The 24,118-nt window shown below is 36.3% G+C and overlaps 1 protein-coding gene across 4 annotated transcripts in view; it reads left to right on the forward strand.

Moving 5' to 3' along the window:
• The window catches only part of ajap1 (adherens junctions associated protein 1), a 129,443-nt gene that overhangs the window by 78,942 nt on the left and 26,383 nt on the right, over positions 1 to 24,118 (forward strand). For all 4 annotated transcript variants that reach the window (XM_031905176.1, XM_031905175.1, XM_031905177.1 and 1 more), the window contains 1 exon segment: positions 19,293 to 19,380. In XM_031905176.1, coding sequence (XP_031761036.1) covers positions 19,293 to 19,380 — 88 coding nt within the window.

Here is a 24,118-nt window from a genome sequence, read left to right on the forward strand (position 1 = left end):
TGAATGATATACATCCACAGTAAATCACTGTGGAATATGTTAGTTGCTAGATTGCTTGGAGCTCAGACTGGGGCCACATAAAATTTGAATCCCAACCTTGTAGTATACCTTTATTCTAAACCAAAAGCCTTTACTGAACCATGGGCACAGACTACGGTGTCCAACCAGCAACAGTTTTTAAGCTAAGAAAACCATCAATTTCAAACCAGTGATAGACTTATTACACACTGCCATCTTGTGGTCTGTAGTTAAAAACATGTACTATTATAATCACAGAATAATAGAATTATTGTATATTATAGTCCACTTATCTGAAAAACCTCACATGATAAATTCAGATAGCAAGGCACCTAGCAGATAGGTGTGATATAAATATGTGAAAATCCATGGATATAAATGTGCCTTCAGTGATTATTTGTACTGTGGAAATACATTTTTATTAGACTGTACCTGGTATTTTGCTTTTCTTTCTTAATCATTTGTATTTATGTTTACATGGTGTTTACTGAAGCTGATGTTATTAGGGAATCACTCTGCATCTGGTTGACAACCTGTTTTGATTTAATTAAAGGTTCTTTGTCTTGTTCAGTTATCAGTGCCATTAATTTCAGAAACGTGTGTCTGAATCTGCCATGCTTTAAAAGTATGAACTGAATTCCCAATAGCGTGTTTACGTTTGCTTAAACATCCGATAACTATCTAATTATTAATGTAATGTAATTTTCCAACCAAATTGCCATTTGTCTGATTAATGGTCTAAGTTTCAAGATAATTAAGATTCATGAGCTCTACTGGTCAGCTTTGTGGTAAACAGAAATTGGTAAAAAAAAATAAAAAAAATCTCTTTTTGACAAAGAACAGCAATGAAAGATTAAGGCTATTGTTACAATTATTAATGCGTTCCTGAAAGATTTCTCTAAAAATTGGGAAATTGCCTTTTTTGGCTTTTTTTCATTGTGCCAATGTGTGAGAACCGATCTGGTGGCTTTTAACAACTGAATTCTATTGGTGTTAGAGTACAGTTGCAGCACTGAACTATAATATCCAACCAATTTGTTGCATGCCACCCCCATTCACAAAAGAAAGACCAATGTTAGTCTATGGAGGACTTGGAAGGAATTGGTCCAAATATTTTCCGCTTTACTTGTACATCTTAAATGCTCTCTCATTTTTTTCTGTGCATTTAATTTTACTGTTAAATATATATTTTACCAAACATATTTTATCACACATAAATGGACATAGTCAAAATGTATTGGTGGCATTTATTAAAGGTACTTGTATACAAAGATGCTCCTTGTGTATGTTGCTTCACTCTAGTTCAGTTCAGCACAGGTGAGTCCATGCCGGCTCCCACTGGCAAGAAACCATCCCACAATTTTTAGCACAATTGCATCCTATTTACATCAATTTTACACAATTTTTACTATATATTGCTGGTTTGAGTGAAGCAAGAGACATGGTCAGGATACAGCTGGCCTTGACTAGTAATGTATCTGAGCATGACCTGTATGGAACAAAAACATCCCTTACTTCATTCTGGAGAGATGAACATCTTTTTTTTTAAATGATGAATAGAAAAACATCTTAACACAGTCTCTTTGGTGACTGTAATAAGAGGCTGCAACCCCAGTCTATGCTCCTAGCAAGCCCTGCAAAAATTAGAAAACTATTGATAAAAATATAGTGATTTTTAAAATTAGCAACAGTGATTAGCAAATTTTTTCACCAGGCATGGAGTCACTGCAAAATTCCACATTTCGCCATTGGAAAATTGTTTAGCGAAACTTCCAAAAAATTTCAACACAAAAAATTAATGGTCGCATAAAAAAAGGTGTTGTCACAGCCATGGCAAAAACAGTGCCTGATTTTCTTGCATTTTTCACCATTCCAGGAATTTTGCAAAGAAATGTGACAGATTCACTTATGACTAATTGCCAGTTGTCACAGCATTTGTAAGCAAAATTTGAGAAATTGTCATGACAATATGGCTACAGGAGGTCACCATTTTTTTTTTCTAGAGTCTATGGATGAGATTAAAGAGGGTTACCCTGATGTTTGTATTTGCAAATAAAGAGACCAATGTAAGTTTTAAAAAAGGATATTTTGTATAAAAATTAATCCTTCAGTAAAACTTTTTTAATGTATTGTTACCATTATATAATTTTGTACTTTGCAAGGCATTTATTCACGGTGAATTTTCATGTTTCGCCATTGGTGAATTTATTCACTTGATGTGTGACAAAATTAGCCAAGGAAAAATTTGGCGTGCATCCAAAAATTCCCGCCTGCGTCAAAAGAGTTGTCATGACCACCAAAAGAATTGTCTCGCACCAAAGAGAATTGTGTATCACACCAAAGAGAATTGTCTCTCATCAAAAGAATTCTCACATAAAAAGAATTGTCTCGCGCATCTAAAGAATTGTCTCATGTAAAAAAAAATGGTCTTACATCAAAAGAATTGTTGCACGCAAAATTTTTTGACACACAACATTTTTGTTGTTTCACGAATCTTATGAAAGATTCACAAATTTTTCGCCAAAGCAAAATGGGACAGATTCGCTCATCACTACCTAGCATTGGTTTGTCATATGTAATTTAGTACAAAAGCAATACAGAGTCTTTAATGAAGGCAGTCAGGAATGGGATCCGTTATCCGGAAACCTGTTATCCAGAAAATTCCGAATTACGGAATGGCCTTCACCCATAGACTGTATTATAAGCAAATAATTCTAATTTTTTTAAATGATTTCCTTTTTCTCTGTAATAATAAAACAGTAACTTGTACTTGATTTTAACTAAGATAGGATTAATCCTTATTGGAGGCAAACCAATCCTATTGGTTTTATTCAATATTTAAATGATTTTTTAGCAGACTTAAGATATGGAGATCCAACTTACGGGAAGATCCCTTATCTGGAAAACCCCAGGTCCAGACCATTCTGCATAATAGGTCCCATACCTGTCAAAGGCAAGTCTAAAAAAAAAAAACATATGCTTGCCCTCTGGCATTACATTTTTACAGAATTTGGAATTTGTGCAGCCTTGTATTAACAATTTTCTTAAAGTATCCACTGTTCAAAGGGCAGGTCTGGTAGCCTTAATTATTCTAAATGACAAAAGAAAATAAATGATTTATCTCACAGTGACACATGGATGATCAATTTCAAATGTCACAGTGGGCAATAAACAAACAATACTATTCTTTTCTTACCAGTGGCAACTTTCTCTACATTTTACCTACTATTATATTTTTACAGAAATTGGAGAATGTAACATGAAAATGCAATAAAACAAAGAAGTAAAATCAATACAAAAATTATGACAATGATTAATTTCTTTCCGCGCACTTGCTGCCAGAGAAATGTGTTTTTCTTCAAAGCGAGAATTGTTTATTAGATATGGCTATGAGCAGATCTAGTGTGTCTTCTAATAACCACTGTACAGATGGAATACCATATAAATCATGCTTTCTGAAATTACTGGTATCAATAAACCTGGACAACTGTGTTACGTCTTAAAATTGCAAAAGGATGAATATCTCACTTGAGTCCAGTAACATAACTGAAAATTGTATTAGCTCTCCATTGAAAGTGTTTTCTTTTTAAAAGTAACTTAAACACAAGTGTTAGAATTTCATAGCAAGTGTAATTAGAAGTAGCACACAATATAGAAGATGTATTGATTTTATGAAGATACATATCTTTTACACTACATGGGCATATTTAAGGGAAGAGAAGGGAAGACTGCAATATCATTATATTAATGTAACCTGTACATGCTCAAATCCAAGTCTATGCATCTGCTTTTGTTTTTACTTTGTGCTTCCTGTAATCAGATAAGTGAAGTCAGTTCATTAAAAGTATACTCTAATAAACAGAATTCATTTGAGGTGAATGGGATCTATTATTTGAAATGATTGGGTTATTGGTGTTTTTTTTTAACAAGGGATCTTTCTGTAATTTGGATCACCAAAATTGAAGGGGCAGATTTGTCAAAGTGTAAAGTTGGCGCTCACCATGGTAAAATTCCATTGCTTTCACTGATATTATTTTCTTTGGGATTTTTAGAGGCATATTTGTCAAATGGTAAACTCTAATGTTCACCCATTGATAAATACGTCTCTAAAAATCCCATAGAAAATCATTTAAATTTGAAACAAACCCAGGATGTTCTTGCCACCAATATAAATGTATGCACATTATTTACTCTTAAATATAAGGTACTTATTTATTATTACAGAGAGAAAGTAAATAATTTCTTTAATCATTACAATTATTTGCTTAAAATGGACTGTATGGGAGATGGCCTTCCCATAATATGGCGCTTTCTTGATAACAGGTTTCTGTATAATGGATACATAAGCAAAATTAAGATAGCAGTCTACCTCCAAATTGAACATTGGACAGAATTTAGTTCAGAGGTTTTACACAGAAACAACAGAACAGAAAAAAGCACTACAAACATGTATTGTTGGAATTTTTTCTTTTTTAATGTCCTTTTTAATTTTTTTTTATCTAAAATTTGTGTGTGTATATACTTCTTGGCTTCCAGATTAGGGGGCCCAGTCATCAATGTAAAATTGAGCCTGAATACTAAAAATGAGTATTTTTTAGAACTGTGCATTTTTTCTAAATTTTTTTCGTTAATTTGCATGAAAATCATATTTGTCGCAACAAGTACAAAAGCTTCAGCATTCATTCAAGCTTCGGTATTGTGACTTTCCTTGGGCCAGGTTGGAGCTGCAGAGTGCCATTGAGCCCTATGGGAGACTTTCCTTGGGCCAGGTTGGAGCTGCAGAGCGCCATTGAGCCCTATGGGAGACTTTCCTTGGGCCGGGTTGGAGCTGCAGAGTGCCATTGAGCCCTATGGGAGACTTTCCTTGGGCCGGGTTGGAGCTGCAGAGTGCCATTGAGTCCTATGGGAGACTTTCCTTGGGCCGGGTTGGAGCTGCAGAGTGCCATTGAGCCCTATGGGAGACTTTCCTTGGGCCGGGTTGGAGCTGCAGAGTGCCATTGAGCCCTATGGGAGACTTTCCTTGGGCCGGGTTGGAGCTGCAGAGTGCCATTGAGCCCTATGGGAGACTTTCCTTGGGCCAGGTTGGAGCTGCAGAGTGCCATTGAGTCCTATGGGAGACTTTCCTTGGGCCAGGTTGAAGCTGCAGAGTGCCATTGAGTCCTATGGGAGGCTTCCAAAATCATGCACTGAAGGATCAAAGTCAGAAAGTTTTTTGTGCCGTTGATGATCATTCGGATATGAAAATTTTAGAACTTTCGGATCACAAACATAATATTTTCCTACGACCACGATGCAATGCAAAATTTTGGGATCTAATACGATTTTTCACAAATTCGGACTTTGATAAATCAGCCCCTAGGTCTAACATAAGCATTGGCAGTGCAATATAGTTGAACAAAAACCATTAAGGCAAGAACGTTATTTTTTTTTATCAAATCAGATGGTGGATATATGCTATAATAGTGGCTATAGGGGTAATGTCACAAGGTTTATAGGGGTTTGTACCAGCTTTAGTAGACCATCACCACCACATTTCTGTTTTTTACTTTTAAACAGGTTAAAAAATCATGAAATGCTGCCTTCTGATTGGTCACTCTGGTTTTATAGAACTGGTGAATACTTTTCCACATTTTCTGTTATTCCATATACATTTTATTTCTAAAAACATTAACTTCCACTCCAGTGACAGGTGACAGAAATGTAACTCAAAAAGCTGTTAAATTCTAATTTGTGCCAAGTGCTTTTGTGTAGCTGATTGCTGAAATATTACCCAGGTTTGTTTCTGTGAATAATTAATTGGGTCCAACACACTAATGATGGTTTATTGTGAGTTACACCATGGAACATTTATTACAATCCTTGCATTTTTTATTTTCTTTCGCTAATGAGTAATCATGAGAAGTCTATAAATTGTTGTTTCATGAAATGTTAAAGGCAGTAACAGCTAATTAAACATGAATTATATATGGCACATAAAGGAATGCCACCAGTAATGAATATTAACTAGGAGGGGGGAAGGCATTTTGTTTTAAACTTGCCTTGGCTCTAAATTAAATCTGGTTTAAATCATAATAATACATTTTGTATTGATGGCTACTCTGATAAAGATAGCTCACTAGCAATTTCTTTGCATTAAATATTAAAGACCCACAAGGGAGCAATAATTCTCAAAACCAATAGCTCTGTAAAACATGATAACCACTATAACTAACAGAATTATATGTTTCATAACTTCAGAAACCCCACGGAACAGCACACAGAGAATTTTGATCACCATAGGTCCAAACAGCAAAGCCTATGTTCATTTCCCATTTTATTACTGCCTAAAACACATTGGTTATCACCCTGCTATCTAATTTTTTTTGCATTTATTCTTTGACATTGTTCTGTTCTCCAGTTATGGTGTTTTCTACAAGTTGTAATTGAAGTGTAGCCGAAAAATTCCATACTGTAAATACACCAAGGATTGGTAAAGAAAAATCACCCCTGTGGTTGTACACGGGATGTACAAAATCCCAATGGAAAAAATAAGTATACAGATTTATATAAAGACACATGAGGTTTCTCTGCTAGAAGAAAATCTCCTGACTGTGTGAAAGAGTATAGCTGATTGTATATGATATCACTGTTAAAGCCAAGAACATTAATCTTATCCTTTTACTTATATTATATATCTTAGTGTTCTCACCCACCTCTCCAGCTTAGTTATAATCATGTAGAAGTATAACTTCCACTAAGAAGGGTGTCATTGAGATGCAACAAGTTGTATTTTAGCATCAGTAGTTAAACTACTAAAGGCTATTAGTACCATTTCTCACCCAGTGACACATACAAGCAAGGAGTTTCTCTGCCATGCATGTTGGAACCACGGGAGGCCAGGGGGGGTTTGGTCTACCAGAATTTTTACCCCCAGTTATTGATGAGGTGCATTCCTGAACCAAAATGGTGCACAGGAAACAAGGCAGTGTGGATATGTAGCCCCTGGAGCTCCTGGGAAAATCAAATGGAGGTGTGGGAGCTTACATAGAAGGTATCCCAGCCTAGTGCATCTTTCAGCAAAGAGCAGCTCTGGCCTATGATCCAAAGTTAGTGAATATGAATATGATTTACTTGACCTCTAAAAATCTATTTGGAACTGCTTTCAGTTTGACATTCATGTGAATCATGCATATATACAATATAAAACACATATTTGGAACTGGGGAACTGGTACTATAGGGATTCATACAAATGTTATCATTTACTATTGTCTACATTTCTTTTTACAATTCATTTTTTGCACTAAAAAGAGAATTTTTTGTTTAAAAATGTTTTTGTTATTTATATAAAGACCACAAAAAACATTGCCATCTAAAAGCTGTCAATGGGAACTGTTCTAGGCAAATTGTTACAAACTTTATTAAATTTGTGGTTCTACATGTTTAAGGGTTTTTTTTCATTTGTAAGTCTATGAAGATTTATGGAAAAATGTAGAAACAGCATGTCATAGCAATAGTTTTAATGGGAAAAGTTTTGAGAATGATCTATTTCAATTAAGAAAGCCATCTCATTCGAATCTCTATTGGCTATGTTTATCCACCTTCTGTTTATAGCTCATAATATATATTATCCTATACTCACATTGTATCAATATGTATTACAGTGCTTGCTGTGATCATTATGTGTTCATAATTCCCATTAGTCTCTGTTCTAGTAGGGTTTACAATCTCAGTTTCCTATCTTTTTCATACTGCACGCATCCATAAGGGTTAATACAAAGTATTCTGTGGTGCCAAATAAACTGACCCTGTAGAATTAATTTACCGTTACCCGAGTTACAATGGCCAGTGCTTCATTAAAAAAAAGCCTTTATGTTTTGGAGGATGGTGTAAAATCATAATACCCAGAGGAAACCCATGCAGTAACTCATCAATGACACACAAACTCACAGATAGTACCCTTGTTGGAACTGAACTCAGGACACCAGCACTGCAAGGCAGCAATGATAACCACCAAGTCACTGGACTTTAATACTTACAATCTGCCAGAAATATACTGCTGTATTGAATGTGAATGTATTGAAATATGAAATCTGGTTTTCATCTAAACTCATACATGGTAATTAGATTATGTTATACTTAATAGATCAGAAAAAAATAGTAATTAGTACTTAATTAGTTAAATACAACTTTAAATATAGTCTAAAATATAGTCTAAACTAAAAATATAGTCAACTTTGAATATATCTAAAAATATATAATATAATTTAGCTAAATTCTATTTAAAGGTAAAAACTGGGGGGGTTTTCTGTTCAGCCTATATAATTTTTTTGGACAGCTGATGCTTAAATGTTCATGTTACCATACACTATTGAATTAGGTTTTACTGTGAAATATTTGCTTTCTACCAGTAAATAAAGGCATATCCAGTTATCAGATTCACAATTTCATTGTCTAATTGGCAGTGTTTGTTATAGACAATTTAATCTCAGTATGGCGTGTGTGTTCCCATATTTCATAGATGCTAAGCTATTAATCTTTTTCTGTACTGTTTTTCAGAAGTCTGTACAAATTAATTTCAACTGTCAAATTATCCCTTAGTTTGTAAGTGCTTTGTTCCATATTCCAAAACACTTTATGTATAGTTTTTGTTATACTGTTAAACACTGTCTGAGCAGAAAGGAAAAGAGTTTGTACATTTTTTTATCAGTAATAATAGAACAGTACCTTGTACTTGATCCTAACTAAGCTGCAAAGATCCATATTGGTGACAAAACATTTCTATTGGGTATTATGTAAATGCTTTTTAGTAGCCTTAAGGTATGTGACCAATTTCTGAAAAATCCCCCAAAAAACCCAGGCATTCTGAATAATGGCTCCTCAATCTCTCTCTCTCCCACTCTCTCACATATATATGTATGGATAGATAGATAGATAGTGCAACACTGTGTGACACTTCGGGGTTCTCAGCTATCTTGCTTTTACTTATGGACATTTAAGCCGACCATATATGTTCTAACACATTTATTTTAGACTTTTTTATAATGTATCCTGGCAGATTATCCCACCCATCTATTCATCATATGATTTATTGAAAAGACAACGTAAGCCATCTTTCTACTTATTAGGGTGGACAACTCCTCTTCACATCCTCATCTGAGAATGCTCCATATAGTGAAAGATATGGAGCATCATCAGATGAGGATGTGAAGAGTAGTTGTCCACCCTAATAAATAGAAAGATGGTTACATCGTGTATGGCTCTTCATGAGGTATACAACCATATGCTCCACTGGCCTCTGGTCAGGTGGCATAGAAGATACTCCCTTGTTTGGACTCTGTTAGTGTCTTTTAGTTAGTTTTCTCATTTACCTACCCCTGCTGCTTCAAACAATCTCAGTTTCTCAGGTACTATTTAACATAGTCTTGTCCTCCAACCTAATATATATATACACTAGTACAGATGTCTTCTATGTGATTTTCTGCAGTTACAATGTGATAGAAAAAAAAATTAAATAAGAGAATAAGTAAATATACCTAGTATTTAATCAAGGTCTCATTTAGTTTATAAAGTTATCAATTCTTTTTTCAATTTTTTTTTATTTTTACATTTCACTCAACTAAAACACCAATGTATACCAATGCATATAAATTAAATATTTTTTGTTTGTTGGTTACTTTTTTATTATTAATTACCCTACACATGTTTACTAAAGTATATAGGTATAGAATATTATTTAGCTGCATACAGTATTTATGCTTGTTCACGTGTAAGATTAGAACTCACCACAGATAGTCAAGACTGTAACTGATTTTTATAATGTTCCTATAAATAAAGCTCCTTTTAGAGTTCTCAGTTTTCCACTTTTTAGTAAGTATTGTTTCTACCAGATTAAAGTTCCCAGAGCAAGACAGGCTTTGGAGATTTATAAGTCAATTACAGTCCAGTTTGTATTAAAGAAATAGTTTTGCTTTAATTTTTTAGTCCAATCATGGAACAAAAGTAAAGTTTTGTAAAGTAAGATGTTTACCTAAATATTTATTTTAGAATTGTATTATTATCAATACAATTACTATTAGTAGACTGAAATCTTAGCAGTGAATGTGGGAGGGGACATGTGAGGAGTGCAGTGATGTCTAGGAAGTGCTAAATTGAAAGTGAAAATACTCTAATTCACTACCCTTCCTCTATGTTTCAGGCATAGAAGTGGGGTGGCAATAAATTATTGACATTTTAAAATTTTATATGAATGTTTTTATTTTAAAAAATTGGGTTTACAGCTATTTATGTGTAGTGACAAGTCCCCATTAAATCATTTCCATTTTGTCTGGTAGTTAAGGCAAGTTAATCCCTAAAATAGTGTCAACTCTAAATAAGAGAACTGCAGAAAAAATGTTAAATTAAATACTGCAACAACCAAAAAAAAACCCAAAAAACATTTTGTTTTAGGATATCCTTTGGATGATAGGGTGCCTGTTTGCTAACTTTCGTATTTTGTTCATTTTAATGAATCGTGAAGTCATATAGAAGTCAATGGGAGCCGCCCTAGGTAAATTGTAAAATTTTGTTCATTTAATTTGTGGTTTTAGAGTTTTTCGTTACTTTTTTCATTTGTAAGCTGATGCAAAGTCTTTTCGTTCATGCTTTTTATATTTTTTTATTTAAAAAAAGTCAAGATTTGTGCTTTTTTTAATTTGTGAGTTTTTTCGTAATAGAAATATCCACAAAAAATTACACAAATCTGAATTTTAATAAATGTCTCCCAGAGTTCATTTAAATGTCTAGTCAAGAGTCCTCCTATGCCCCTTGTAGAACATTACAATTGTCAGCACCAAAAAGGTTTTTCATTAGGCATACCTATCTTTCAATCAACTGCCATTTTTGATCTGCCAACCAGCTATCCCTGAACATTGTAAACAGAGAGAATTTTTAATCTGGAGGTCGGCAATGACACAGAGATGCTTGTTTGTCTGTGCATGTACTGGCCATAAGAGAGGATTGCGTACCTATAACAGTGATCTGGAACTGACCCAAAGCCAATATAGCATCCACAGAATGCTCTACAGAGCTCTATAATCTTGCTGCTGGTACAACAATACCAAAAAGTTGTTTCAAATGTGCATAGGTTCAAATGGAGGGCAATGAGCTTGTAAGGGGCTAATATTTTGAAAAAACAAGGGGAGGGTTTAATTCTTCTTTAACATATATAGTACATGTGAATCAATGAGAAAGTGTGTGTGTAATTAATAGATGGCTTTTGATAAAATGTATACAGTAAATCCTGATTTACCTTGAAAACATAAAGGCATATTATGAAAGAAATAGCTGTTAGCTGTGGTTTTATAAAGGGTATAGCTTGAGCAATAAACCAATAAAGAATTATCTCACTAAATAGATTTCCAGAGAGAAGCAATAAGTCAATACTGACCTCCACATTATTGTTGCAACTGTGATTGTGCCCCAGAAATTTCCAGCATAATTTTTCAAATAGATGTTAACACCAACCAGCTTTAATCATTAAACCATAGAGCCTGCTTTCTCTATTTAAAGAATATCAAATTGTACAGCATCATTCACTGTATGAACTCTTAAAAGCCTATATTAAATCAAAATAAATTTTTACTTATAATTACACAAAACTTGCTGTATTAACAGAAAATGATTACCTTACTTATACTGAAGATAAAATCACAGCTTGCAAGCAACGTAACTGATATGCAGACCTGCATTCATCACAACCAAGAGGGAACCCGTAGTAAATACTGTCTATGTGTAGCAGGGGAGGATGCCATAGGTTTTATCTGGGAATGTGTACTGTCCACAAAAAAATTCCAGAGATGTACTATAGCTTGGTTCAGCCCACATTCATGTTCACTATAAATGTGTTGAATATAAATATACTTTCTAAGAATCCGGAATACTGATACTGGACATTTAGCACACCAAGGGGCACATTTACTAATTCACGAACGTCCGAAAAGCATCCAAATGCGTTTTTTTTTTCGTAATGAACGGTATTTTGCGACTTTTTTGCGAATTGTCGTGAATTTTTCGAGCTCAATACGAAAAAGTCGCGACAATTCGCGAAAGTCGTAATGGCTATGAAAAAGTCGCGACAATTCACAAAAGTCATAATGGCTATGAAAAAGTCGCGACAATTCATAAAAGTCATAATGGCTATTAAAAAGTTGCGACAATTCACGAAATTTGTAATGGCTATGAAAAAGTTGCGACAATTCGCACAAGTCGTAACGGCTATGAAAAAGTCTCGACGGTGACGGTGACGGTGAAAAAATTGCAAAAAATACAAAAAAGTCGCAAAATGTTTGTTTCCAATCCGATTTTTTCCCATTCGGGATTCGGATTCGTGGATTAGTAAATCAGCCCCCAAACGTAGAAGTTTTTTTTCTAAGTACAAAAATGATATGATGTCACATTCTTTAAACACAGCCCAAAACATCAGATTTCAGTAAGGGAATATCTGGGGAAAGGTCACTAAGCATTTTCTCACTATAGGCAGGGTTCTTTTAACTTTTCCTTTTACTATATTGTTGGGTCTAGAGAGCAGCATCCTTTTAAGGACCCTTATTTTATTTGTGCTTCTTTATAGCCAATATTTTTGCTTACAAAAAGCTTCTGCTTATGTTCTGTTAATAATGGTGAGTGAACTGGTCAGTTCAACAACACAATTCTAATCTTGCTAATGTACAACCTTCAGAATTAGTCAGGCCCAGACATAAAGGTTTATTTGACTGTTGGTTCCCATAAGGCATAATAAACATCTTTAAAAAGATAAAAACAGAAACAAGGTGTAGAGAAATAGCATTGGCCAAGCATGTAGAAAAGAAGTGATGAGGTTTGATTTTAAGCACCAGATTAACTGTGTGGAAAAAACTATGTGAAAATCTGAAAATAATAAGTGACTTTTAACTGATGGTAAAGTAAAAAGACAGAAAAAATGTTATTTTTAAAAGGAACATCCTATCCTATGTACAGAATCTAATATTTGACCAGGGTCAGACTAGGGGGAGCAGGGCCCATTTATGCCACACTAAGGGGCACATTTATCAATGTACGATTGAGTCTGATTACTAAAAATTTGTATTTTTTCTTTAAGTTTTAGAACTGTGCGTATTTTCTGTGATTTTTTCATTGATTTGCATGAGTTTTTTATTCTTTGCAACAATTTGTGTGACAAAGTCGTGTAACCCTTTCTTGGCACATTCACTTAAATATGGGCTGTATTTTCAGGAGATGTGTGTTCTTCAAAGAATATTGATACTGGGAACTGGGAACAGCGCAGTGCCTCCACCTAGTGGACACTGAGGAACACACCTCTAGGGGATTTCCACTAGGAATAATCACACATGGTTTGCAGCAATATTAAACTTTATATAACTTTTGGACATAAACAGTAGAACAGCTTTTGGGTGACTGATAATCCTTTCCTGAGGAAACTTGGGAGGGCTATCCACACTGGCACAGTCTCTGTACTTGCCCAGCCCACTTTAGATCCGGATAGACCCCCAACCCTTAAATCAGTTCAGTCCCTTCCCCAAGAGCTCTTTAGTCCCCCCAGGTAGTGCTACCTGCCCCAGAGTACCTTCCCTGTTGAAAGGGGTGGCTGCTCCCACGTAGCAGGTAACCAAGCAATACCTGTTCCTCCAGGGGACACACATACACAGAGTACCACAGAGGACTTTATATTCCCAGGCAGTCCAGCAGACTTTTATCCTTTCCAGTCTGAACACACACTGTTTGTGCTAACTGCTCACTCTGTCTCTAACTCTGAACTGGCAAACAACAGCAGGGCCTCCCTTTATAAGCTGCTGGGCCCGCCCCTAGATTTTTGGCTCCAAAGCTTAGGCACACCTCTCCCAGACGTGCACTGGGGCAGCCAGCCAACCGGATCCCTCCCCAGGCTGTAGCTAGGCTGGATGAGATCACAGACTGAGAAACAGGGGACAGGGTTCTCTGATCCCCTACATTCTCCCCTTGGAAAAACCGGCAACGGCCTCGCTTGCCGTACCTCCTTACACTCAGAAACAGTACAACACTCCACAGGGTTCTCCACAGCAGTCTCCCTTTGACTCAACCCCTCATCTCCTTCAGGGGAGTCACTTTCGGATATTGATGGCTCATAGTAGGACTTCTGTACTGTTGGGCCTTTGTAAGTCTTACAGTTCCGGGCCTGATGACCCATCACATGGCACTTGTAACATTTCCCTGGAAGTCTCTTACGCCGCCGGCGTACTTTACACAGTGCAGACTGGACCTGAACCTCATCAGGAACAGGGCAGTTTGGCTGTATGTGGCCTATCCTGCCACACCGGTAGCACGTTGGAGGTTTCCTCGTCTCAGTTGGGGTTTTGGCTCTCTCAGACAGTTGAGCTTTAAACGCTTCCAACTCTTTGCGAAGTCTCTTATTTTCCTCCAGCAGCTTTGCATCAGCAGGGGACTTCTCTGCATGCCCTAGGGTGGAACTCCTCCTCACCCTCACATAGGCATCAGCCTCCTCCCACCGAACTCTCTCCATCAGAGCAACATAGCCAGGGGTTAGTGTATCCTGGTAGTAAGCTCTAATTGTCACGGCAACAGGGTCACTATTTAAAGTCCCTCTCCTCATTTGGCGAATCCTCAGGGAATCCATTTCAGAGCTTTGGATTACCCCACGACTCACCAGCAATCTCAGGCCTTGCTCCACCCGCACCAGATAGGCAGACAGGGCTTCCTTCTCTTTCTGGAAGGTAGAGTGGAAGTTGTGGAGCATCTCTGTAGTACTTGCTACAGGGCCAAACGTCACCTCTAGGACTTCTATCAGGTCGCCTGAAGTAGCATCAGGGTGACTAACTAGGTAGGATTTTACCACATCCACAGCAGGGCAGCGAAGGCTCTCAAGGATCTTCCTTCTCATGGTTGCCTCAGGGCCGGTCCAATCTCTCACGGACACCACAGTGGAGTCTCTCCAACTCTCAAATGAGTCCTCACCCGAGGGTACCGGATCTGCACCTGAAAACACTTTAAGTCTTTTAAAATTACCATTCCAGGCCAGCTGAGTCAGTTGGTCAGTCAGTAGTCCCAGCACACTCACAATATCAGGGGTATCCATCTGGCCTCCCGAGCTAGGCCGACTCCCCTTGGAGACCACGCTCTCACTGGATGGACATTGCTTTACTTGACACTGTTCAGCTGGCGAATCAAACAGTCTCTTACTGGGCAGCACACCTCCCGGTGCTGTAACTGCAAACTGGGAAACAAGGGTGTCAACATGGGTAGTTAAATCATCTGCGTCATCAGACAGATCTGGCAGAACAACCTTCCATGGCCCTTCATCTCCCGCATCAATATCAGGGGGAACCCTCTCACGGTCTATCTCTCTGGGGCTGTCTATAAGGACATTCAGCAGAACCCCGGCAGAATCTCGCCGTGACGCAGCCACCCTTGGGCGGAAAAATATGGGCTCCCCATCAAGGATTTCATAAATAGAATCTTCCTTTACTCTTGGCATCATGGGCCCCACAACAGCAACCTTCCGGGGGTTAAGTCCCAAAGCATTGCACCACTGACGAACAGTTTGTGGGGTTTCATGTGCAGCCATGCTTTCATCCAACATTCCCAGCTTCCCAATAGACTCTCAGCAGTGCCTCCAAAATGTAACCCTTTCTTGGCACATTCACTTAGATATGGGCTGTATTTTCAGGAGATGTGTGTTCTTCAAAGAATATTGATACTGGGAACTGGGAACAGCGCAGTGCCTCCACCTAGTGGACACTGAGGAACACACCTCTAGGGGATTTCCACTAGGAATAATCACACATGGTTTGCAGCAATATTAAACTTTATATAACTTTTGGACATAAACAGTAGAACAGCTTTTGGGTGACTGATAATCCTTTCCTGAGGAAACTTGGGAGGGCTATCCACACTGGCACAGTCTCTGTACTTGCCCAGCCCACTTTAGATCCGGATAGACCCCCAACCCTTAAATCAGTTCAGTCCCTTCCCCAAGAGCTCTTTAGTCCCCCCAGGTAGCGCTACCTGCCCCAGAGTACCTTCCCTGTTGAAAGGGGTGGCTGCTCCCACGTAGCAGGTAACCAAGCAATACCTGTTCCTCCAGGGGACACACATACACAGAGTACCACAGAGGACTTTATATTCCCAGGCAGTCCAGCAGACTTTTATCCTTTCCAGTCTGAACACACACTGTTTGTGCTAACTGCTCACTCTGTCTCTAACTCTGAACTGGCAAACAACAGCAGGGCCTCCCTTTATAAGCTGCTGGGCCCGCCCCTAGATTTTTGGCTCCAAAGCTTAGGCACACCTCTCCCAGACGTGCACTGGGGCAGCCAGCCAACCGGATCCCTCCCCAGGCTGTAGCTAGGCTGGATGAGATCACAGACTGAGAAACAGGGGACAGGGTTCTCTGATCCCCTACAGTCGTATTTCTCGCAACGAGTACCAAAGTTTCAGATTCATTCAAGCTTCAGTATCGTGACTTTCCTTGGGCCAGGTTGGAGCTGCAGAGTGCCATTGAGTCCTATGGGAGACTTTCCTTGGGCCAGGTTGGAGCTCAAGAGTGCCATTGAGCCCTATGGGAGACTTTCTTTGGGCCAGGTTGGAGCTGCAGAGTGCCATTGAGCCCTATGGGAGACTTTCCTTGGGCCAGGTTGGAGCTGCAGAGTGCCATTGAGCCCTATGGGAGACTTTCCTTTGGCCAGGTTGGAGCTGCAGAGTGCCATTGAGTCCTATGGGAGGCTTCCAAAATCATGCACTGGAGGTTCAAAGTCAGAAATGTTTTCGCGCCGTTTACGATCATTCGGATACAAAAATTTCGTAACTTTCGGATCGTGCCACGATATTTTTGTACAAGCACGATGTGACTTTTCATAAAATTAACGCACATCAGAAATTTTTGTATTTAATGTGAATTATTGCAAATCGTACTCGTGATTCGCACTTTAATGAATCGGCCCCCATCACTGCAATTTATGCAGTTAGTTTATATAACCTCCAGCATAGGTTTGGGTGGTAGAGTTCTTGTTGGATATAATTTATAAGTTTGTGTAAAGTACATGATTTTTAGTTGCTTTGGCAAATTATGGTGCTTTATAAATAATAATAATATACATGTGGGACTCTTCGTGGGAGGCCTATGTCATTATATGTAAAATACCATGGACCAAATCATACATTTTTTTAAAATATACTTTTATTGATTTTCATTATGAACAAACAGTTTTTCAAAAATTATATGTATGTATGTATGTGAATTTTTCCCCACTCCTGCCCAAAAAAGCTTTGGGTCAAGTACCTTCTGTGGATACTATTATGTCCCAATTAAACCAGACTTTATCAAATAAGTTTTTACACAAAAAAATTTGAATCAGTTAAATTTAAATTCAAAAGTTAATAAATTAGCCCTTAGGTGTAAGGACATTTGATACCTTAACACACTTTTTGTCCCACAAAATGGCCATTTTTTCTTATCCCTTACACTTCAGGATTTTTAAACTTATAGAGAGGTTCCTGTGTATTGTGCATGTTGAGAGTGGTGTAGTTTTTTATCTGTTGGAGTTAAAAATACAGTGCTGTAGTAGACAGTAATTAACTCATTAAGTGCCAAAGATCATAGTCTCTACAATCTTAAGCACTTCTGGGTGCAGAAGAGTATATGTAGTTTTTACTCTTGCAGACTCCCTTCACTGTCTCATGAAATTCATTTGGCTACGATTCCTGTGGCTTTAAACAAATTAGCTATTTTGGATGTAAGCTGTACATTACTGTGGTGTCCAGAGTTTGAATCTAATAGAATAGTGGGTTTTTTACATCTTTGTGACAGAATTATCCCACCCACCATAAAAAAAAAACCAGTTAATAAAAAATATAATTATCTCTGGATGTACTGTACCTTGTGTCAGTACTGAAGATTATAGCATGATTATAGACTAGTCCCATGCACCTTATGAATACAGTGCTGCTAAACACAGGTAGCAATGTATTTATGTACGTCTAGGTGCTCCATTCTGTAGTCTAAGGATCTGCACGTCAGCATGTCAGCAGGTGTTAAGTATGAAAAATATGACAACCTTTTGCACATTGTATCCTGCCCACCATTCATAAATAACATGTATGTGCCTTATATAGTGCCTAATTCACTAGATATAAAACTTAGCAAAAGATAAAATTTTTGCTTGCAGTGCTGCCTGTATTGCCTGAAATAAGTAAATCCCCCAAACGGAAATAACAGTGTTTCAAAATAAAGACCATAGTAGAATAATTCCCAACTATTTTTATCATTTATAAACTCTGAAGTGAAGTTTTAGTTTGCAGGTTTAAAACTTAGGTCCCTAAATGAACCTCCCAATTTATTTATAATCCATTTTCCTTAGAACCACAATGTCTTCCATTAGCTTTTTATTGTATTTCCAGTCCCCTTCTGGTCTCTTTTGGTGGTTAACCACAAATAAAGACATACCATAAATCATATAAAGGCAACACAAATGGATGATGTATGGAAGATTTAGGTAGCTGTGAAATACACGGATTCTTGGTGTATGGTGATATAACAGCACATTGCAATCTATCATTTAAATGGGTTAGGAACAGGAACTAAATAAAATAGAGAGATAAATGAAAAAAAAACATGGCACTTTGCATCATGTGCCAAGACTGTAAATGAGTATTAGTAACAGGTATGCCATTTGTGAAAAGTAGATGTGGATTTCTGTGGTTTGGACACAGAAACAATTATAACATTGAAAGCCAATGACTAGAAAGTAGAGCCACTGAACAGATGCAAGAACACTTGTCAATAAAGAGGGTTTACAAAGATATGATAATATGATAAAAGCATAGGAGCAACTTAAGATGCACACATCTTTACTATCTGAGGGCTGATTTTTCTCTTGGGTGGTACTGTAATCCATATGCAGCATTTACTTCATTGCTAACCCACTCCTTTTTCCAAGTACTGGTATTAAAATTATAGTTTTTATCACAGTGCATAATGTCAAATATATCATTCAAAATCACCAGAAGCAAAAGTGACTAAAATGTACAATGATCACTAAATTAGCACATTATTCTGAGTAATAGTCATCTCATGCTTTCAAATATGAAGCCAAAAAAATGCAGTATGATATAAAAAAAACTATTTTTTACATATAAACTGGTGGTGGGTACAATGATAGAGCTTGAGACATCTGGGCTACATTTCCTGCTATTTTATCTATTGTTACTGATACAATTTGTTTCTGCTCATTTATCACATGGCTTTGCTTTTGCTTCTTCATACAGGTCTAGCGGTACACCAGATTATTACCATCACTGTTTCCCTAATCATGGTCATTGCAGCATTGATAACAACACTCGTCTTGAAAAATTGGTAAGAATAACATCTACTCATTTTGTGCTTGATTTAGTGTTAAAAGCATTTGGGTCACTGAGCTAATTCAGTCTTTGATGCAACTGTTGGTACTATGTCAGTTTTACCTGTTTTCTTTTTTTTTTTTTTTACCTGTACCTGTTATGTATGCTAGTACAAAGCAGTCTTAGAAGTGAATACAAATCAACAGGTTTTATAGTTACTTCATTTACTAGACAATTATGTAGACAATATTAAATAATGCCTATAAATAAGCTCTCCATTCTATGTTTACTCGTATTGAGGGATAGGTATAAAAATGGCATAGTTGTTGAAAGGGTTAAAAGGGATAACTTTTGCATCTTGCCATGCATAGGGAACTTACTATATTTACCACTGTATAGCCATCTCTTTTAGAGAGACTGGCTATAGAGACTGATTTAGCATATAGGGATGGTTTGCTCCTGAGTGTAATCTAAATATAAAATCTAAAAATAACCCTATATTCAGAGAACTGCATCACTCTTGTAAGAATGACAGTGTGTCCAGTAGCTACCCATTTTCATAAAATGTTTGACTTCTTCATGTCCTCAGCAAAAGGCATAGTTAACCTAAGAGAAAAAGTAACATCAACATCATCATGAAAATTTCAGCATCCTTTTCAATTGAATGATTAATTTTTCCCCGCCAAAATAGCTATTGGATTTATAATATCTTGAACTCACAAGTTGCCAGCTGGGTTTCAAAATAAACCTGAAACATGTTAACCTGAAAGTCCCCTCTTCTATACACACATAGTCACATGTTTAGGGGCATAATTACTGTGAAGCAAAATGTATAATTTAACCAAAAATGAAATATTTGCCCCAACACTATCATTATGGAGGTATCCTTAACAAAACATATTTACCATTTTGGGCAAAACACCTGATTGATCACAGTACATTATGCTGTGCAATATAAAAAGGCATCATGTCACTTTTGAGAATTTGTCCTGGTCTATTAATAACAAACATTAAAAAATTATGAGAATCAGCCTCTAAAAATGTTCTACTTTTCCATGCTTATCACCTTGGAAAACCCCCTAGATACATGATTTGTCCTTTGCCACAAGGTGATGCTGAGTATGTTTGTGAATAGTCTCATTCATCCAGGTCATAGTATATCTGTAGTAATAAGTCCAGTCATCCGACTAATTTTTTTCAATTCAGAATTGAGAAAACCAGTTGGATGACTGGCAAAATGTCGTCAAGAAAATCATAGCAAGTCCAGTTGATTTGACTTATTACTACAGATATGTGATGCTAAGTATTTTCCCAATACTGTGGAATGTAATTTAATATATATATATAAGTACTGTAGGTTGGGGAGTGCAGTTTTAAAAGAATGTGGTTGTAATTTTTGTTGCATATGGTCATAATGTATCCAAGCACAAAAGGTATTAGAGGACAAAGTCACAAAAAGACATTTTTGTCATACAGAAAGCAATAATTTTCCTTTAACATTGGTTTAGTCTCTTGTTTGTAATGAAAATGAGAGAAAATTTTATGCTATATGTTTTTTTCTTAGGTTTAAAAAAAAGGCCTGCTTTTGACATTATTCCTTCTTTATGGCTGTAATAATCTGTAGGTAATATTAGCTTGCGCTGATGTTGCAGTTCCCAGAAAGGATGTATAGTTACTTCAGTGGCAGAAAATGTAATTGTTAGTCCCTGATATTTTGCTTCAATAGCAAAAAAATAGTTTAAAAACAACTATGGTCTCATATTTTATTAGTATCTTTTATTTGAAATCTTTGACCTTCAAAGATAATTATATTTTAAATAAAATGGCGTAATGTTTTAATTGACCTGTTCAGTGCTGTAGATCATATTGTTTACATATTTTGCATTCAAGTTCCTGCCTTCCTACCTGTTTACTGGTTCTATCTTGGTCAAGAGTATTGCAAAGCCAACATTTTGGTTATAACAATAAGCCAATAAGATTTTAGAAAATTTTAGAATTTATCTTAGGATTTTTGGCCATGTTTTATAGGCTGATCACATGTTTTATCCCACTCAGTAACACCAATTGAGTCTTAACTTTATGCTTATTCAATTAACTACGGCTCTCATTTTGCCTGATAAGCTCAATGCATTTGCAAGCAGACAGAGGAGGTGACCATGTTTCAGTCTGATAGTTGTATTATTAATTGGAGAATTAGATCTGTAGTTACTGTTTATTTGTAGCAGGAACTAAGTGTTCCCTATCTTGCCATTCTAATCCCATGTCCCTAACTACAGTGGTTTTCCCTTCATTTTCTACCCCCCCCCCCTTCTTAGTTTATACACTCTAGCAGCCTCTTAGTCCTCCTTTCCCCTGGCACCAAATAGGTGCAATCCATCATGCAATAGAGATTGTATTCCATTAATAATCATACCTGTGCCTAGAAACCCAAACTATTCTTTGCTATACCAAGATTTTAGCCACACATTTAGCTCCTTAAGCTTCTGTTATTTACCTAATGTTTTATGTGGTACTAGTAAAATATCACTTTTTAAGACCTTTCCATAAGCTTAGATCCTTGATCCCTGAACTCACACTTTAAGGTCTTCCATGTACAGTACCATTAATTTTGTCATTAGTAACAATTTGTGCCAAGACACTTGGGTCATGCCCAGCCCCACCCAATAATTTGTTTACATGATCAACTGTATGACAAACATTGTTGAACAAAGGTGTCTTTGGTACACAATATGAACATGCTTTAATAAAAATATGGAGGATAAGAAATGGTACACCAAAGATTACTATGACTTTATGCTGATAAAAGAATGGTATATTGTTTTGCACAGAACAAAAAATACTATCCATCTTGTGCTGCACTGCTAATCATATCCCCAGTACAGAGCATGTGAAGAATCAACCTGGTCATTTACCCTTGAATGGATGATGAGTTGCTGCACCTTTATAATTACAGTAAAAATGAGAAATGTGTATTTTTTATGGAATCAATTCAAGCAACTGATCAGTTCAATAGGCTAATTTAATAAAACTAGCCTGGGATGTCAAATAAAGTTTGTTTGATATAGATTTAATCAATATTAATATATCAAATGCACTTTAATAATGAATTAGTCTAATATCTTATTAATCTTTCTTTAAACTAATATATGTCAGTGATGGAACATTTGGAATTCATACTGTATGTTTATAATTTGCTACTCCATGTTTTATAAGAAATTAGACTCAATAAATGATACTCATACCTTAAACTACAAGTGTTAGATACCTGGGCACACACTGTATATCATTTATACAAAATCTAAGCTCAAGGATGCAAAGACAGAGTAGAAAGGAAAAAAGTACAAGGGAAACTTTAGTTTTAAGGTTTCTTTTAATATTAACATTTCACATCCTTAAATAGATTCTCTGAATTTACAAAAATAAGTTTAGGGGAAAAAAATACATTATTGCTTTCTGCAACGGTGATCTAGAGGACTACCTGTGGAGCTTTTTATTGGATATTGCAGTATTCATGCAAACATAAGTAATCATCATGTTATAGTAATTATAGGCCTCAGTATGCTGGCAATATCTTGAAGGCCTAGAGAGTATGGCTGTGGTAAAATATCAGCAGTGGGAGAGAAATTGATGTTCATAAGGAGTTCCAAGGAAAAAGAACTTTAATTAAGTAAACTTTTAAATTTGCAGCATGTTAGTTATTGTACTGTATATTCTTATAGCAGACTATAAACAAAGTAATGTTTACTCCCAAGCACTAACCCTTAGTGACCATTCAGAATTTAGTTGTTAATTTTAGTAAATATAATGACAACAATTATCTATTACTGATTCTGATAACTTAGCTAGATTTTATTTTACATTTATGTAAATTTTTTATTAATTTTTCAAGTTCTTTTTACTTTTGCTTAAAGGTACAATAACACCAAAATTGAATCATTCAAATATAAGGTACTGTTGTAATGGCAAAAATGCCCTTTGTTATCAATGACTACTTTTGTTAGTATTGTCAGTATAGATCTAACCTACTGAAACATGCTATATAAAGCAAGCTATATAAATTGGTAGCAGCCACTACTACTATGGGAGGAATCAAATAATTCACTTAGCTAGACCAGATTTGGGGAGCAGCCACTGTAGCCAATATAAACTGACCTATAGTTTTAGGAATCTATGCATAAAACTTTTATTATATAGATCTGTGTAGATTTTTTATTACGTTGTAGAATGTTTTCATAAATTGGTCATTTAGAAATAAGCTGCTCTGTCTGCATCTCACTTTCTGTTCATGGTGTGAACTGAAACAATGGTACTTTTGCCTTTTGGTCTTAAGGCTCAGTAAGGAAGAAATGAAAAGCAGAGATGGAGCACAGGCTATTGGCAAGATAGTTGAGTATACTTGTGATATATTATTCAGAATAATTTGGACACTCTGGAAAATAGCATTGTCACATTTTATATTTTTCCGGATAAAAGGTACTTTGCACTGTCTACTGGACATAATGATTTCGCTAATTGAAAGTTACATTCAAATGATCCTCCTGCCCCTATCCCATTATATTTACCATGAAATCTGCTTTACTGTATTAGCAGTGACAATCACAATAACTATTTCTATATATATAACTATTGATTTATCAATAGTATAAAAATAGATTTACCAGAGGTGTAAGAAAATAGTAAAAATAGTATAGGATGTTCATCAATGGTGTAACAAATAAAAAGATAAACTTCTTTAGGAAGCCATATTTATATGT

Source organism: Xenopus tropicalis, chromosome 7 (assembly GCF_000004195.4).
Source record: "Xenopus tropicalis strain Nigerian chromosome 7, UCB_Xtro_10.0, whole genome shotgun sequence".
Classification (NCBI taxonomy): Eukaryota; Metazoa; Chordata; class Amphibia; order Anura; family Pipidae; genus Xenopus; species Xenopus tropicalis.